General features: G+C 49.6%; 1 protein-coding gene across 1 annotated transcript; it reads right to left on the bottom strand.

Moving 5' to 3' along the window:
* Nucleotides 1–755: 755 nt before the first annotated feature.
* DELE1 (DAP3 binding cell death enhancer 1) lies at nt 756–17255 on the bottom strand. Its single transcript, XM_086471235.1, has 11 exons — nt 17149–17255; nt 16869–16980; nt 16514–16634; nt 15987–16130; nt 9269–9324; nt 7575–7668; nt 6730–6872; nt 5819–5977; nt 4818–4910; nt 1211–1367; nt 756–1012 (listed from the first exon to the last, which is right to left on the bottom strand). Exons 1-11 carry the CDS (start codon nt 17253–17255, stop codon nt 756–758), a joined length of 1443 nt encoding a protein of 480 aa, XP_086327361.1.
* Between the last annotated feature and the right edge of the window lie 355 nt (nt 17256–17610).

Below are 17610 nucleotides of genomic sequence, written 5' to 3'. Positions count from 1 at the left end.
CTTCAGTGAAAACGAGCTGGCGTGCTTAGTAAACATGTACAATATAAATTTTGAAGCAAACCCTGCTCATCGTGCCTCCAAAGGGTATACCCATGGGAGCAGCTCACTGCCAGAGCTGAAGGAATAATAACTGGGGGCCGAAGGACACTGACAACGGTGCAGGATGGCTGAGGACAGCTGTTACTTTCACCAGTTCAGGTGGATCCATACGCCATATCCCACAAAAACCTGTGCCCTAATCATCAGAATTCACTCTCTCGCTGGCGCAGGTTTGAAAGCAGATTCAACTGCCACAACGGCAGCGTAGAGACAAGCCCAGATTGTGCCGGTAGCAGAAGCACCGTGGGAACAGCTAGCCCTGACGTGAGATCAGATTGCCTCAGAGGGTGCAGGCCAGGCCCATCGCAGGGTGAGCTGCCAACATCACCGTATGGTGCCTTGTAAACCTCCCTGGGGGGGGGACCCCGTGCAGGCCTGCTGGAATTATAGCCCCAAATCACATCACCATGGCGTGGTGGAAGTCTGTACGTAGCTCTGTGCAGAAATGTGGGAGCGTAAGGAAAGGCCCTTTGTACGGGAAGGCAGAGGGCCAGATGACACGGTGGCACAGGAGACATCGCAAGGTTTATTCTCAACAGCCCAGTATCTAAAACCAGCTCCATGAACAGCAAACTTTCCACTAGCCTGCTTCCAGCTCCACCCAGACCGAGAAGGGCTGCCTTCCCTCTGCCTGCCCGTTCCACTCACCGACAGCTCTAGGAACGGCAGCGGCGCGGCTCCAAGCGCTGCAGCTCCAGCGGCGCTGCCCTGTGTCCGAGGGCACGGCTCCATCCTGCCCCGCCGACCAGCAGCGTGTGGAGTCCGTCTGCACTCCAGGAGTGGGGCAGGGCGAGGGCAGGTTGTCTCGGCTGGGTGGCATGGAGGCCCGCAGGCATACGCTCAACAGCCCAGAAACAGGGGCTAGAGGAAGAGGCTCTTACTCCTGATGGGAACGGGTGCTTCGTTTGCCCACCTGAAAGAATGTTAAAACAAGGTGTTAACTATGGGGATGGCTCCTCCACTTCGGCTCGACTGGAAATAGCTGGTAAGAAGTGCAAAGAACTGAGAAAGAACAGTGCCCCCTTCATTAAAAAGGGCTTCTTGCCACTTGGCAACACTGTCACTGCCCCGAGCAGCCCCGCACACCCTCGTCCCCCGCCGCCCGTGGTACCTTCCGCCTCCTCTTCTAACACTCGCAGTCTCTCCCGAGCGTCCCTGTTCCCCGCAGCAGCTGACTGTCGGTAGTGTCTCATCGCTTCTGCCAGGCTCTGCTGCACTCCAAGGCCTTTCTCATAGCAAACACCCACGTGATACCTGCTTTGGGCATCCTAGCCACAGGAGAAAGCGCAGCCATCAGCCCCACATGACGGAGAAGTGACGACAGCACACGAAAGGAGAACAGAGAGTCTTTAACACCTTCTTTAAAGTTTACTGCTCTATCTTTGGTCACCTTCTTTGAAGTTCACTCCTCTACCTTTGGTCCCTCAGACTACATCTTCAGTAATTTAGTCCCTTCTCCAGGCACACCGTGAAGCAGAATTTCTTACCAGCTGCCTCTGGCTCCACTCCTTCGTATCCCTTTCCAATTAAATTCACTGATTTCCCTTCAACATCCACGTCTGCGTCACGGGAACAACGGAACTGCTGTCTCCGCAGAGCATCCCGATTGTCTCAGGGGTCAGAGCCAAGAGGGCCTGGGCAGCCCTGACTGCACCCACATCCTGATCACGCCCAAGCTCGGAGCACACCCTGTGGACTGCCCTGCTACAGCTCATGCAGAAGTCTTGTAAAAACAGAACAAATGCCACAGAGGTACTTGCTGCCAAGGGTTGGAAGATTCCCCTTGGCAGCGCCAGGCCGTCAGGCCTTCAACCCAACAGCGCACCGCTACCTCGCTCAGCCCCTCCTAACGGTATTGCAGAAGAAATCTCAAGCTGCAGAAATGAAGGCAAGCAAAGGAGCGCTAGAGAAAAAGCACCTGAACTACCTGGACACACCTAACTGCTGAGAACGAAGCAGAAAGTAGAGGATGTCACCGCAGATGGGTCAGTGAAGCCAAATCCAAGCCCATCATATGTTGATGTGTCGGCTGTGCACTTTATCTTTGAGATCCAATAGAAGGAAAAGGGTCTCACAGATAGCAAGAAAGCACGGTGACAGTCCTGAAGACATCGAAAAGACATCGCATGGGCTAGTGGTCACACAGACCTTTTCCAGCAAAGAAGCCAGCAACGTAACTTGAAGAGCTTGACTGCCAGAAACATGATCTAAACGAGGCTTTGCAAAACAAGAAAAGGAGGAAGGAAAAAAAAAAAAGAAAAAGGAAGTAAGTAGCAAGTTTTAATAAAGCCATGAGAAAAGAACATATTGCAAGTGTTGCTGTCTAGGATGTAGCTGGTAGAGGAAAGCGAAGAACTCAATGAGTGGGTGCTTTGCAAAATGTTGCAAGTCTCAGTTTGTGACAGCAAGACACTTCTTTAGAGATGAGATAAACATGTTGAAGGATTGGCACTTCAGATGTGACAAGAGACGGGGTTATTCCAATAGCCATCTCTTCTACGATGACACCTCCAAGACAAGACCACAAGGAGAAGAGATCCCCAAATTAGCGCGGCACAAGCGACTGCGATACACTTTGAAGCCTGAAGGTCAGACTCAGCTCTGCAACAACACTCTAATACGGTTTTTATATTCTATGGCTGCATGCATAAAATAAGGGAGGATAAAAAGTGGTAACCAAAGTGCAATGCTTCTCTGAAGCGCCATTATACTGGGAAGAACACTTCTCAGAGCTCCCCCCTCGGCGCTAGCACAGAGCAACAACCTGAGAGAGAAACACTGAACTCCTGACTTCTCGTGCCTGTTTTCCCTTTTCTGCGGTCGTAGCTAAATGGTGCTGTCCTTGCTTCACCCGTAGCAGTGTTCTTTTAACCAACTAAACACAAATTCATACTCCAGGGCAAAGGGAAAAGGACAGACTCGGAGAGCCCTTCTCCCAGCAGAACGCACGGGGTTACATCCCAGGCAGCCTATGCACAAAGATGAGGCTGGGGTACATCCGCAGCACAGCATCCACTGGGAAGCAGAGATGGGGAAAGAGGATTGGGTTGAGAACTGTCGTGGCTGTGACCAAAACACGCAAAACACTGATCTACTGGGTGGCACCCCTGGGATCTGCAGATTTTCTGTTGTTAAGGGCTCACTAGGCAGCCAGAGAATGACAATCACCTATCTAATGGGAGAATTCATTGTCACATTGTGCAGCACACGCATCTAACATCAGGCTGGAAGACAGGAACCGATGCAGCTTATGAGAGAGCTTTAGCAGATTTGGAATTAAATACTGCATCAACCATCATGAACACGATGTCTGAGCTGCTGGGCCTAGCCAGGCCTAGTCTCACCAGCGAGCTGACAGTGTCTGCATTCTTCAAAGTGGGTGAAAACTGAAGTGGTAAAGTTTGCAAGTGGTGTAGTGTCATTTACTGTGAAGAATTAATTAGAGAAGATCTTGCAGGACTGAGGGTGGGCAACACAACCACGGAGGAGACTTAGGGTTGAGAGATGCAAAGTAGTGCTTATAGAAAGAAATTTGTGAGTCACTGTGATAGTTCCCTGAAGCCATCGAGTCACTGCTCAGTGGCAGGCAAGAGGGCAAACAATATCAGGAATTATTGGAAGGAAATACAGAACGAAGCAGAGGATCTCGTTATGTCAGATCCCTGGCAGGCCTCCATCTTGAGTCCAGTTTTAGCCCAAGCATCTTAAAACGGTCAAAGGAGGATTAGAAAAATGGGAGAGAAGACTGACAAGCAAAATGGAACAGCTTAACTACATGGAGAGACAAACTAAACCAGCGCTCTGCAGCCTGCAAAAGAAATGACTCAGAGAGGACATACTAAAGGGCGACAGAATCAGAAGTACTAGCCAGAAGAAGAGGGAATAGCTATTCATTATTTTCCATTACACAAAAGCTTTGGGAACTGAAGTTAAAATGAACAAGTTCTTCAGAAAAACCAGCTATTACAATGCAGTGCAAGCTGGAAACGAGTGAACAATGTCACAGCGCTGTAAAGGACCAGGGCTGCGGGATGCCGAAACCTGGCTGCAAGACACGGGATGTCACACTTCTACTACTCAAAGTGCTGGGAAAGGTTCAGGAGCAGCAGTATGCCGAGACTGCGGCACTGCCCTTCAGAAAAAACATAAGCCTGGGTCACTTGGAGAAAGTTCAGGAGTGAGCAAGGAAATTGTTGGGGATCTAGACAACACGACGTGTGGGGATAAACTCAAACAACGGGGGAAGGCTGAATGCGGATTCAAGTATTTACGTACGTTAACGGTCCCTGCAAAGGAACAGAAATAGTCTTTTTATCCTCTCTACAGAAGGCAGGAAATAATGGGCCAATTTTGAAGAACAGATTCAAGATAGACACAATAACGTTCTCAAAATGATACAGTAGTGAAAGAGTTTGACTGAAGAGGGAGTAGATGCTCCACAATGGGAAAACCTGTAAATTTATGCTAGAGGAACAGAAGCACTGCTGCCGTAAGAACTACTCCACCCCAACAGGGCTGTTTCCACATCGTTCTGTAGGGTCTGCGCCCCAGGGGCTGCTTCCTCTCCAAGGTGCACCGAGGCTCCACTCTGTCCCCTCAGACTGTGCGGTGAAGTCCCGACACTCGCGCCCGTTTCCAAGAAGCCCCGAAATCTGCCACCTGTAACCCCCGACGATCCCAAACCGAGAACAGTCACAGCCTGCTAAGGGATTACTTACGCCGTTCTTCGCTGCCAGCAGCAGGTACTTCAGACCTCTCTCTTCCTTCGGTTTCAGCCCCCTCATGTAGAACACTCCAAGATAAGCCTGTGCCTGCAACAAAACCACACGATACCAATCAGCCAGGATTCTCCCCTTTAATTACTCCAGTTCTTTTACTGATTTTGCAAGATGCCCAAATGCCAGGGTTACTGCAGCAAGACGAGTGGGCTGAGTGCCCTGCTTGCTGCAGAGCCTGTTGAGAGAAGCAGGGGCCGTCCTAGGAAAAAATCAGCCTGACACGATAAACACGAAAAATCACGCTTGATCTATACAACTCCACTGTATGTGCGGTTACTATCACCACACTAACACCGTAAGACCCAGAACACCATTTCAAACTGCACTGTGGAAGTCAGAGCCAGAGAACGGCTGCTACTCGTGAGCTGTCCATAAGACACAGCAGATGCCCTTCCCGGAACAGCGTGCTACATGAGATACAGTCAGTGCCAGAATGACTGGCGTTCGCAACACAAGATGGCACATGCCTAAATGCATCTCCTGAAGAGTGGGAAAGGAGGGCAAGGTACGGAGATCCGTGCGGATGAATCATCTCGAAAAGTCACAGATACAACACAGAGTATCTGTTCTTAGCTCAAGCCTCACGGAATTTCCTCCACCAAAGCAACCTGTACTCTCGGAACTGAGAGGAGACGAAACCCAGAGCTACATTTTCAAGTGTAGGTCAGTTTTCCTAAGCCAATGTCTAACCTACGTGTCTAATCCAAGAGCTACGCTGAAAAGCCCAACAGCGGAACAGACGGCCCACACCGCTGACATGGTGAGCGCCTAGCTGCCTCCCATGTGCCACCAGGGCTGTCTCCCATACACTGCCAGGAGCATAAACATGCAGGAAGAATTTTGCTTCCAGTCCCACAGATGCCGCTTTCCAGGATGTCCTGTGGTTCAAATCCTTTCGTCAGGGCTCTTCTGCTGCCAACTCCCATGCTCTGGACACTAACCTCTGTAATCCCAGCCATTGCTGCTTGCTCCAGGAAAGTCACTGCCTTCTGATGCCTGTCCCATTCATCCTCAGGCCTGTGGCAGAAGAGGCATCTAGCGTAGCGGTACTGTGCCATGGGGTGACAGCCGCTGGCGGCGCAGGAGTAATAAAAAGCTGCCTGGAAAAAGAGAAACACACTGGTGTGATTCAGGTAACACGCGCCCTCAAACGTGACGTGACTCCCCTCTGGCCAGGACAAGCTTGACCTCTCTGTCTAGATCTATCACAAGCTGCACACGCTCACCCCAGCAGCTCTCCCACACCTCCTCGATGAAGAACAGGAGACTGTTGAAGTGAGACAGCGGACTGCGACTATACGAGAGCCCTCTAACCACCCTGCCTTCTCCAGCCGAAACTCTCCGTGTTGAAGCGGGTGGCACCGGGCCAACAATAGCCTCTGCCAACGGGGATCTGCACAATCGCTTCAAACAAGCCGCCTTTGCAGATCTTCCCAGCTCCAGAAGATGCCGACTACGGCCAGCCCGCACTAGGTGGCAGGCTGGAGTTAAGGTACCCAGCCCGGACTGCTCGAGATGTAAAGAAGCCCTCGGATGTGCAGTGGTGTTTGAAACACAGCAACACGACAGGTTTCTCCTTCGTACTCTCCTGGGGGCTAGCAGCACAGCCTGTGCACCTACCCGAAGGCCTCAGAAGCCATGAGAAAGGGAATTTCAGGGGTACATCTCTGAGGGGATCTATGACACCGAAGCCAGCGCCGCAAACCTGCAGTTTGTATTATTTCCAGCATTTTCTAACGAGACTTCAGAGGCTGCCACACCCATACAAAGACCCAACAAAGACCAGTGCGGACCCAACAAAGACCACTCTCCGTCTGTGCTGCACATATACAACCCCACAAGCCGTGGATACCTTTTCCAAGTCTTTTTCCGTGCCTCTGCCATGCTCGTAACACAGACCCACGTTGAACTGGGCTTTGCTGTAGCCTCGATCTGCTGCCAGTTTGAAGCAGGTATAGGCTATCCTGTAATGGCCCGCTCTCATACTTTCAATCCCTGAGAAGAACACAACGTAAAAACAGCGGCAAGAAAATGGACAGAATGCAGCCACCTCCGCCCCCCAGCTACTGGGCTTTCCTTGGCCCATGCCAAGCGCTCCAGTCCACTTCCAGCTGGCTCACCAAGCCTCACTCTGCAGGACCAAAGTTTTCAAAGGAAAAACGACAACGCTGCGTTTCAGGAATTTTTCTAGTGTCATTGCAAAGAAGGATCACAGCCTAACACAACGTATGGCTCACACAGAAGCAGCTCACTTTTTCAGTGCTGCAACTAGTGGCGTATATAGGGCAGGGACTTCTTTCTTAGATCACTGCATCTTCCTTCAGCTCTTCGTAGAGTTGTAATTCTGCAGTTTTTCAGCTTGCCAGGAAGACTGAGATCTCAGACAATGAAAAAGGATACAGGGATATGACAGCCCATGTTGCTAAAAAGACAGAGACGGCTTATTTCCAACTGCAGATGTCAGGACAACAGTGCAGGCTTCAAAGAAGCCTGGATTTAAATATGCTGATATAAATCAGGTGGCAGGATAGGACAAAGGGCAATAAATCTCTCAAAGCACAGTTGAAATTGCTGAAAGGAGGCTTCAGCTTGGGTATACGCCATCTCTGCCTTCACACAAGACCTGCAACAATTTGGAGGTCCTCCAAAAAGAGAAATGCGTGGTTTAAGGACAAAACAAAACCGAGTCCGCATTACCGAGGATATTCAACGCAATGGAAATGTCAATCCGGAAAACCTGCTGCAATTGGAAAGCAGCTTCCTCTAAGCGCCCTCGCTGAGCTGGGTCACCCTAAGGAGTTAAAGAAGAAAGCTATTAAGACAGCAAAACCATACAAACCCTATAGGAGATTCTTTCTTGGAAACTGAGTGGCGAGACACATTTGTGCTGTACCATAGTTATCAAGAGGGTGATGTAGTCTGGCGCCATGCGTCCACAAAAAAAATCTCCCTACCCCTCACAGCCACCTAGTTAGGGAAGTTGTATGGACACTGCTCACCCCCTCTCTGGCCAGGGAGCTTAGCATAGTCTCTCGAGCATCATCAGACCTTTTAGAATTTAACAAATACCTGATACCACTCACAACTCCCCCCTTCAAAAGTAACGTTAGCCCTTGTTCGCCCTCCCGCACCGTGTCAACAGCACAGTCTCTGCCAAACACACGCTGACATATTTGTATATGCTTTACACAACTCAAGCTAAGCCCACGCTGTCAGCTTACTGAACACTGCACACTCCTAAGAAAATCCTGCACAGCAGAGACGACGTCTTTTCTTTCTCAGTAATGAACAGTATTTTTTACTTTCTCACAGCTCTGGGAGGTGGGAGGAGGATTAGCCCGGTCTGCAGCTTTAGCTTCCCGGCCTGCGTGCACATTTAGTGCCATCGAGCGGCAGCAGTGCACACTGCACACGAGCCGAGGTGGTCACGCAGCAAAAATGCCCCTTGTCACCCAAGAGCTTTACTGCTCAGCCAGCACTCAGGGCTGCTCACAGGACGCCAAGACACGGACCAACTCCCCTCCTCTCCCGAGAGCCTCCTGGCACCTGCCCCTGAGAATAAGCTACAGACTCTTCCCAAAGCGGGACCTGCCAGGATGGGGAGCTTGATGCTCACCCCCTCAGCAGATCCAGCGAATGCTCTTCTGGTGGGGGAGCAGGGGTCACTGCCATGTCAAAGCAAGGAACCCACTCTGTTAAATCCTGAATACTCCACTCTCTTCACTGTGTCCTTGAGCAATTGCTCAGCTGACTGATTTTTAAAATAGGGAAATGTCTGCACCTAAGACTGTGAATTGCGAAGAATTAGCAGCTTTAATCACAACAAGAACAATAACATAATTTACAGCCTTGTGACTCTCAAGCTGATGCACCCTCTTCAAGCCCAAAGTGTCTTCCTCTCTATAACAGACAAGAGGCAGTCCTGATTTGCAGCTCGAGGAGGAGTGACACCACCTTCTCCAGTCATGAGCTGTCTGGTAAAAACCAAAATAGCAACAGCATGTAATCACCTAGCGAAAGATTACATCAAAATGCAAATACACAAAATCAGACTGGTGTTACTGGATAGGGGTTTTTTTTTGGTTGGTTGGTTGGTTTGTTGTTGGGGGTTTTTTCCATTTTCTTTCAGCACTTCCCTACTAGCAGCCCTGTTACACATACACCTTAAAGGACACGGATGCCAGTTTGTGGTTCCCGGAACTTTACTCTGACTGAAACAGGGGGCAGCATATCACACATCTCTCTTTCTCCTGTCCTCCAGCTGTGCAGGGCAGGAAACAATCTTGTGTGTGAGTGGATTGCTCAGGCTGTGCTTGGGGTTGCGCTGAGGAGTCTTCCTGTAGGGAAAGGGCCCCAGGCGCAGACGGAGGGTGTGAAAAATGAAAGGGTACCTTTGCACTGCGGAGAACTGGCCCCAGGCTGGAGCTCTCGGGGATTTGGAACTCTGCTACATTAAAAAAAAAAAACAACAAAAGAACAAAAAAAAGCAGGGTTAAGCAATGCTGTACTGTTGCCTCTTCCTCCTCCTCCCACCCTCCCTGCTCCATAGCCCCCTCGCAGAGGGCTGATCACCCACTCACTCAGGGACACTAAGAACACAAGGAGCACTGACCAAGCCGACCTTCGTACCAAAAGCAACCAAGTGCCACACGAAGACGGTCCTGTCACCTGCAGCTGCCTAATGCACCTCCTCCAGAAAGGCCCCCAGTCTCGAGCTGAAGACACTAAAAGGCAGAGAATCTCCCGCTTCTTCTGAAAGTTTGTTCCAGCAACTTGTAATCGCTGCTTTAAACCTCTGAGCTTCATTTCAAATTAAAATACAACTGGTTTCTGCTCCCAGGCGCTGGCTCTTCTAGTCTTTTTTTTTTCCCCTCTTTACTACAAAGCCCATTCTCCTTTTGAAAGTCCTGATACAACTAATCAACCCCTCTTGATTCTTGCCTGTGATTCTAAACAGACTGCACTGTTCATGTCTTTCAACTGAAGTACTTTTCTGCCTGAGCTGATTAATTTTATGACTTTTTGCCACTATTCCTGAATTTTCAACATTGTTATTGAAGTGCGGACCCTCTCACCAGTGTCACAGGAAGGGTAAAATTGCCTCCTCAGTCAAACCCATAACTGCCTAGTTTGCATGTATCAGAACTGTGCTCCTAATTCCCATTGCCCAGGGCATCACACCGAGATCTCACACTTAGGCGCTCGCCTCCCTAGCTCCTCTTCCAGGTAATTTCTTCCCAGGGTACAGTTCTGCTTCTGCAAGGGGATAATCAGACACGCTATTCTGGCTGCATCAGATGCAGGCTTAGGTTATCACCCCGGTGTGCCCCACTTGCTCATCGCTGCCCTCTTAGATATGCTCACGCAACCATGTGTTCAGCCTCTACCCGACCAGTTTCGATCAGAATTATCTGAAGAAAACATCTCCAGCAAGAGCTAAGCCACCTTGCTCTCCACAGAACTGTGCTGGAAGTGATTACACAGGCATTTACAGCAGCTGCTCTAAGAGGACGGTGACCTCCAGCAAACAGGACGAACAGGCGAAGGCTGACTGAGGCCAATTATTTTTAACGCGAATCACCGTAAGCAGCTGGATCCCACCGGGCACCGAACACCAGGTGCTGAAGCCTGGATCCCTTCAAGCCCGAGCTGCTGACACAAGAAGGAGCTGTGCCTTCTCACGCCTCCCCTCTCGAGCTGTGTGGCTGTAGCGCAGGGAGCTTAAATGTGTAAAAAAAAATCAGCCCTTTCGGGGCCCCGATTCCGCGATTCCTGGCACTGCGCGGCTACGCAAGCGCTTGTGTCGGCACAGTGGCAGAAAGGAGTGTGCAACAGGCAGGACGGCTTCCTGCAGCGCCTGCGCTGCCTTACGATGTGCAGGAAGCCATGGCCTAGGTTCCAGCTGCAGCCTCATTATTCCCAGATAAACAATCCCCCTCTGGCTGTATTAAAATGTATTTTATCTGAACGAGCCCCGCTCACCCAACAAGCAAGATCTCTATGACAAACATGACTTCTATTCATCATTCCACCGAAAGTAATACAATCTGTGAATTTATTAGCTATGCTTGACACTTATTTTCAGATCAGGCATAACATTATCTGATCTTTCTCACCGTAAGACTCTATCTCTTGTTCAGGTATCTGCCTCCTGATGTAATTTGTTTTTTTGCCATATATAGAAACAGCAAATCACATGAAAAGAATTTGCTTGTATTAAAAATTCTCCCAAGTATTTGTTTAAACGACATTAGTACATTCATGCTTTCAAGAAACTTTATATTTCACATAGACATCTACTCCTAAATCAGAGATTCATCGTTTACTGAGAAAATACCCTGTAATTTGGACAAACCGTTACCCCATGAAAAATAAACAGAAACTAATTCTGAATTCTGTCAGCTGCAGAACTGTCTCATGCCCCTCTACCACGGGAAACCCCTCCTCAGTCAAATCCCAGTAATGCCCCCAGATTACAGCTACCGCTCCCAGAGAGCATAAGGTCATTATTTGGAAGAAAACACAGGGACCAACCGATCCTGACACCCAGTCCCATCTCCTGAAGGACTAGATGAACAAATTCTCTCAGAACTCACCTTTGAGGCTGGGCAAGCCCCAAATCAAATCTCTTCAGGGATTTGATGATCTTTAAGACTGGCCTGTTTCAGGGTAGCTGCCTCAATACCAAGCACACAATCTAAATGCTTAGGTTCCTCCAGCAGCAAACAGAAAATAAAAGCACCCCCCTGCAGCAAAGAATCCCATCCTACTTCAGCAGGACGAGACAACCAGCTTAGATGAAGCTTCAACCTAACATTAGTTACTACAAATTCTCCCCAATGGTTTGTTTCTTATTTCCCAAAGAATGGCTGAGCTTCAGCAGAACTTCACACGAACCAGGCTTTGAACAAATCCATTGCTATATTGCACACACAGAACCACGTTAAATTATTCCTAAGGTTTAATGTTCAAAGCACACAAAAGCTGGGAATAGCACAGCTGGAAATTTCTGTGCAACTTTATTTCGACTTCTCCAAACATGTGCTATGAGGTAACATGACTATGCATCCTTTTCTTCCATGCAATCTTGCAGCTTTCACTGTACTGGGTGCCCAACGCTCACATATTCAGTAGCTAATAAATATTTTGTATTTCCCCACTGTTCATCCTGTACTAATCAAATATTGCTCAAAGCTAGCTCCAAACGAGGAATTAATAATCTTCACATAGACAGTCTAGATTGCTCATCCCCAAACATCCAAACGCTTCACCAGAATGAATTCACAACAAGAGCTGGACAAAATCCAGGATTTCTGCCTCATGGAAAATTTTAGTGTTTCCAATTGGTTTCATTGTGCTTTGAAATGAAAACACATTTTTGAAATGTCTGTAATCTCAGAATTGAAGTAACGAATTTTACAGTTCTGCCAGGGGTAAAATACAACTCCCCAGGGCAGCATTCAGCTCTTACAACACTGAGACCGGCTGTAATCACCTGCTTGTTCACTATGTGCCTTTAACTTCCGGCAAAAAAGCTTCAAGTGAGGCACGAATTGCATGAAAAAAAATAGGATGTGATCATGCAGCTGAGGACTTGCTGATAGGAACATCCAGAATGCTACTTAAAGCAACTTTTAAATTAATTTCCTAAAGTTTTCTTTTTAAACACACTAAAAGTAACAGAGTCCATCATATTGTGTTATGTTAAAACCGGAATGGCTCATCTGCAAAGCTGGGATGTTTGCATCCATCACAACGTTCTTTGCCACTTGAGGTAATGAAGTAGCTGAGAGCAATAGCAGATTGTCACTGTACATGCAGACCAGCCCAAGCACGTCTGGAAACCAACTGAAACACTGAAAGAAAGGGTGAGGACACGGAATTCTCTCTAGAAGGTCCTTTGCCATTGCTGGCAACAGCAAACTGGAGAAGTGAAAGGTACATTCTGCTCCAGTCTGAGCTCTGGAGGTCTGCTCTCTTAATGGCAAGACTTGCTACCAGAGTCTCCTGCATCATCTGCCAGGCGTCTGTCCTTCCCTTCCTTCTGCTCTCTCCCCAGCTTCTTGCAGCCTTCTGATTTAGCCAGCCTCATTGCTTTCGGCAGCTAAACACCAGGAAAAAAACCCTAAAGCTTAGGCAGCTTTTTCTGTAGAAAGCAAAACATACTCTGAGAGAAAGGTACCACCAAGGCATCACCAAGCTTCACTTTAAAACTTTCCATGGAAAGATTTACAGGACTTCTCACATTACAAAATTTATAAAACTCTGCATTTTTTCAGACTCTTCAGTGAAAATGACTGAATCTCTGCACCCTGACTCTTCTCAATAAATTCCCACAAAATGGATGCACAGCATAATGTGAGAATGTAACCTGAGGACTTGTGTATTGCACAAAATCAAATTATTTCTGACGTATATTATCTCTGACAACTGACAGTTGTAGATGCTTGGGCAGAAAGGGTAAGGAATAGGGATTATAAAGTCACGCTTTTCCTGGCAGAACTTTCCAGCAACGAGCTGTTCTGTGATCTTCTGAGCAGGGGGTTTTGGCTGGACCAATTAAGTCTAATTCGAACGTGTAATTTTACCTAATCCCTTGTTGGAACCCACTTATCCTTCTGGCTTGTAGCAATGAGTTCCACAATTTACCTGTGCCCTGGCCAAACATGTACTGTCTTCTGCCCTTTTTCAGACTTGCTACCCGACCATTTCTGTGCTGCCTGTTAAAGCGTATTATGAAAAACTCTGTCCCTATTCACCCTCCCTCAACACTTTCAGTTTCACAGAGCACTAGCACACCCTCTGCCACTTCTTCTTTCAAGCTGAAGAGTCAGTCTCTGTTTGTACGTAACTGACTCCTTGCCAGCCTTTTCTATGCCGTTTTTGTGGCTGTTTTTAAGACAGCCTTTTCCAAGACGTGGCTGCATCATAGACTTACACAAACCTACGATACCGTCCTGTCTTCAGTTCCTTCCTTTACAATAATTAACATTTAATTGGCCTCGCTGCTGCTGAGCACTGACTTAACCTTATCAAAAACACATCCACGGTGACTTCAAATGTTCCCTCTGCAATATAATTATTAATTTGACACTCCTCATTCTGTATGTATATTTAGAGCTACATTCCCCTGCGTACACTAATTTAACCTACCTTGGGATTACCCTGGTTTTAGTTCTTGCTCAGTCTTTTGCTGTGACTTTCAGATTTGACTGTCCTGAATAATTTTTCACCATTTGCTGCTTCTGTCACCTCACCTGTCACCTCTTTTTTTTTTTCCAAATCACTGCTGACTGTGCTGACCAGAACAGGTTTCAACAAAGGACTTCAGGAATCCACCGCTAACAGCTCTCCATTTTGAAAACTATTTCTTGCACTTTCAGGAGTTACCAGCCCAAGAGTAGCCCCTCTGCCTTCCCTCACATCAGCTTTATTTCTCCAGATAGCTTTGGTTTAGGTCCTGGCTGAAAGATTTTCAGAAAGCTAAAAGCTTTCCGCAAAGCTAAGAGCTAATCTTGCTCTACATACTCGTTGACTTCTCCAAAGAACTCTTAATAGATTTACAAGTCTCTTAAGTCTCTGCAATGGAGCAAGCTGTCCTGGGAAATGGCTTCCTAAATCCTTCCAAGACCTTTGATTCTTTGATATAGCGCACTCACCCAGGTATCAAACATCTCTATTCTATAACACGGTTTCTATCAACTTAAGAGTTACCTTTTTTGCAATTCTGTGGCTCAAACAACCCCCCCTTTTTAAAAGCCAGTGTCCAGTTTGTCAATGTTCATTCTTCTGGTCATACAGCAGATTTAAGCACTGGATTACACATCATCATGACAGGCTCAGGAATTTCAGAGCTTCTGAAGAACATCTGAACAAAGAGCATGTGGCCTCGGTGACTTGTCACTGTTCAATTTATCAGTTTGCCTAAAAGCTCTTCCTATTGACTCTCAGTAGGAATCTGTTTGTCAGACACAGAGCACATTCACTCCCGAACGTTCAGCTGTGCCAGCTGAAGGCATCACTGTCTCCACTTATTCCCCACCACTTCTCCCAGAGGTCCATGTCCAGTAATCTGCCAGCGAGGCAGTGTGTCTGAGTGCTTCTTAATATGCTCCAGGCAAAAGCAGATGGGTTAAACAGTCTAATTGGCAGTTTAGGTAAATTAACCTGGCTGTTTTCCTGGAGCTAATTAGGAGACATGGAAACAAAATGCTCCATTTGCCAACTGATGGGAATGGTAACCTCTGGCAGGAGATGGGTTTGATAAGCAGTGATGGGCAGCAGCTAAAGTCGGCACTGAAGAAAGCCAAAAATCTGGAAGAAAGCAAACAATGGGGAACCCCTCTGACCTTTCCTGCAACACCTTACATTATCTGGCTAACATCTGTGGGCTGGCTTTTTTACGGGCCCCTTCTATACCACGATCATATGTTGTCCACCCTTCTGCCTGCTCCAGCAGGCTTCCTGCTTCTAACAATTTTCCTGAAGCCATTATTAGTGTTTATACGCCTAGTGAGTAGCTCTGTCGTAGGCATCATCTGATCTTTCTTGACGTGACTTTAAACTTAACACGTAGGACATGCTTTCCTGGATTAGCCTTCAACTTTTTTTTTTTGAAGTATATCTTCCTATTTTTATAAAACTAATTTTAGGAAGCATGTCTTTGATACCTTCTTCCACTGTCTTATCTACAGCATAAGCACTCGGAAATACATCCTCATCTTCCAGGAAGAAAAGCATTCCTTCAGTTTCACACCATGTATATACAAGTCTCCCAGGTCATTGGTACGCTACTCGCCTGAAGCCTTCTGCCCGCTAACACTTGTCCACAATAAAAGAACAGAAACTGGATGCTGTCACCAGGTCACTGGTAAAGCCCATGTCACCTGCAGTTACGGCACAGGGTCCTCCCTGCCTTCAGAAGCTTTTTTCCTCCTGTTTCTGGGCTCCTGATCCACCTCTCTGAAGCTCAGCCTTTTCACTCTAACCTACCTCCTCAAGTGTCAATAAACGTCTGTACACCTCTTGACTCCTAGCTTTGCCTTGGGGAAACTCCGACTCAGAAGTCCTTCTGCCTTCCTATCCCGCCCCGCAGCACACTGTGCATACCTACTTCTGCCCAGGGCTGGCTCTCTCCTTGCCCTGAGGGGATGCCTGAGGACGAATTCTCTGGTACGGCCTCTGGACTTGCTTTCTGCAGGAAGTGGGACCCCAGCTGCGCACTGGGACAGCTGGTTGAGGCTTCAGTCACCACTGAAATACAAAGTGCAATGCAGTTCCCGTTAGCCGTGCAGTGCCTGCTTTAGGAGGCAACACCGAACTGTGTATCCACTCAGGGTTCTTCTCTGCTCTGGCCACAAAGCCAAGCAGGAGGAAAGTTCAGGGAGCAGAGTCCAGAACAGAAAACAAAGGTAAGGGTGTGCGGGATGCAAAGTGGGATTGCACCAAATCGTTAAGAAACAGCGAGATTCGCCTGCCAGATACCAGCCCTCGCTCTCCCTAGAGAGCTTGAAAGCTGGTTGTCAGCTTCTCACAACAGCTCTCTTCCAGTCTCAGTTGAATTTATCACAAGGCAGCAATCCTGACCCACAGCCAGGCCTTCCCACAACCCCTCTTCACAAGCCGGAGCCACTAACCTGTCTGCTGAGAGGGCAGTGAAGAAAGCCAGCGAGACCTGTGCTCTCTCCTGGCGTCTGGCAGCGATCTCAGCCATGAGATCTGCCTGACGAGCTGCAGAAGCAGCGCACCGAGTGCTCCCTGAGGAAAAGAAGACGCAAGTCAAGGAAAACAGCCCCACTCCCTCTTTCTGTCCCGTTTCCACCCGGCAGCTTGTCCACAGCTCCATTTCGGGGAGCCTTCCCACCACGGCTCCTCTCCCAGCAGGCTCCTGCGGTGCCCACAGCTCCCATCACCTTTCACCCCCCCCCCCCAGGGTCTTCTGGCGACACCCCTCCCAGCCAGGGGCACCCGGCCCCGCCCGCTGCTCCTCACCCAGGTGACTGCCTCCAGCAGGGAGTAGCGGGGCACCAGGCCGGGCAGGGGCTGCTGCCTTCCTCCTCGCTGCCCGCCATCCCGGGGTCGGCCATCCTGGCAACCGGGCGCTCTAAAATAACCAGAAAACACCAACACCGTGAAGAGAGAAACCAGCTCTCGGACCGCTCCCCCCCCCCCCCAACTCCCACCCCCGCCGCAGCGCCCTGAGGGCCGGAGGACACCCCGCGCTCGCCGCAGGCCAGCACCGCGGTTGGGCCCCGGGCCGGGCCGCACTCACCGCTCGGGGCTGGGGCCGCGGCCGTCGGGCTGCTGGGCGGCGCAGGCGGGCCGGGCGGGGGGCGGCCAGCAGCGGCCCAGGCCGCGGCCCAGCAGCAGCCGCCACATGCCGCCCGCGGGACCGTAGGGAGGGCGCGTTGCCGAGCGACGGCGGCCTGGGCCATAGAGAGGACGGAGCGGCCGAGGGGACCGGCTAGTCCCGGCGGGCCTCCCGCGGGGCAGCGGCGGCGGCCCCTGCACCGGGCGACGGGGGGAACGGAGCCCGCACGGGCAAAGCGCCGAGGAGCGGCTTCAGGCGGCCGGAGCCCGCCGGGGGGTGGGGGGGGGGGCGGGTAGGGATAGAGCGCCGCCATACCATAGAGAGGAGCTAGAGCGGCGCCCGGCCCGCCCCCCCGGCGAGGCGCGGGAACGGCGCGGTGGCCGCTGCGGCCCGGGCAGGGCCGGGGCTGGGGGAGGTACGGGC

Source organism: Leptosomus discolor, chromosome 10 (genome assembly GCF_034619465.1).
Source record: "Leptosomus discolor isolate bLepDis1 chromosome 10, bLepDis1.hap2, whole genome shotgun sequence".
Lineage (NCBI taxonomy): Eukaryota > Metazoa > Chordata > Aves > Leptosomiformes > Leptosomidae > Leptosomus > Leptosomus discolor.
Note: the sequence above shows the minus strand (reverse complement) of the source record. Positions and strands in the feature narration are given on the sequence as shown.

Bases quoted from the DNA above. Each gene is read 5' to 3' on its own strand.
- DELE1 (XM_086471235.1), bottom strand. From the start codon at position 17,255: ATGTGGCGGCTGCTGCTGGGCCGCGGCCTGGGCCGCTGCTGGCCGCCC. The intron at 9,325-15,986 runs GTATGCACAGTG...TTTTTAATGTAG, and splicing joins CCAGCCCTGGGCAGAAGTAG to CAGAGTTCCAAATCCCCGAG. The intron at 6,873-7,574 runs GTAATGCGGACT...TGTTCTTCTCAG, and splicing joins CATTGCGTTGAATATCCTCG to GGATTGAAAGTATGAGAGCG.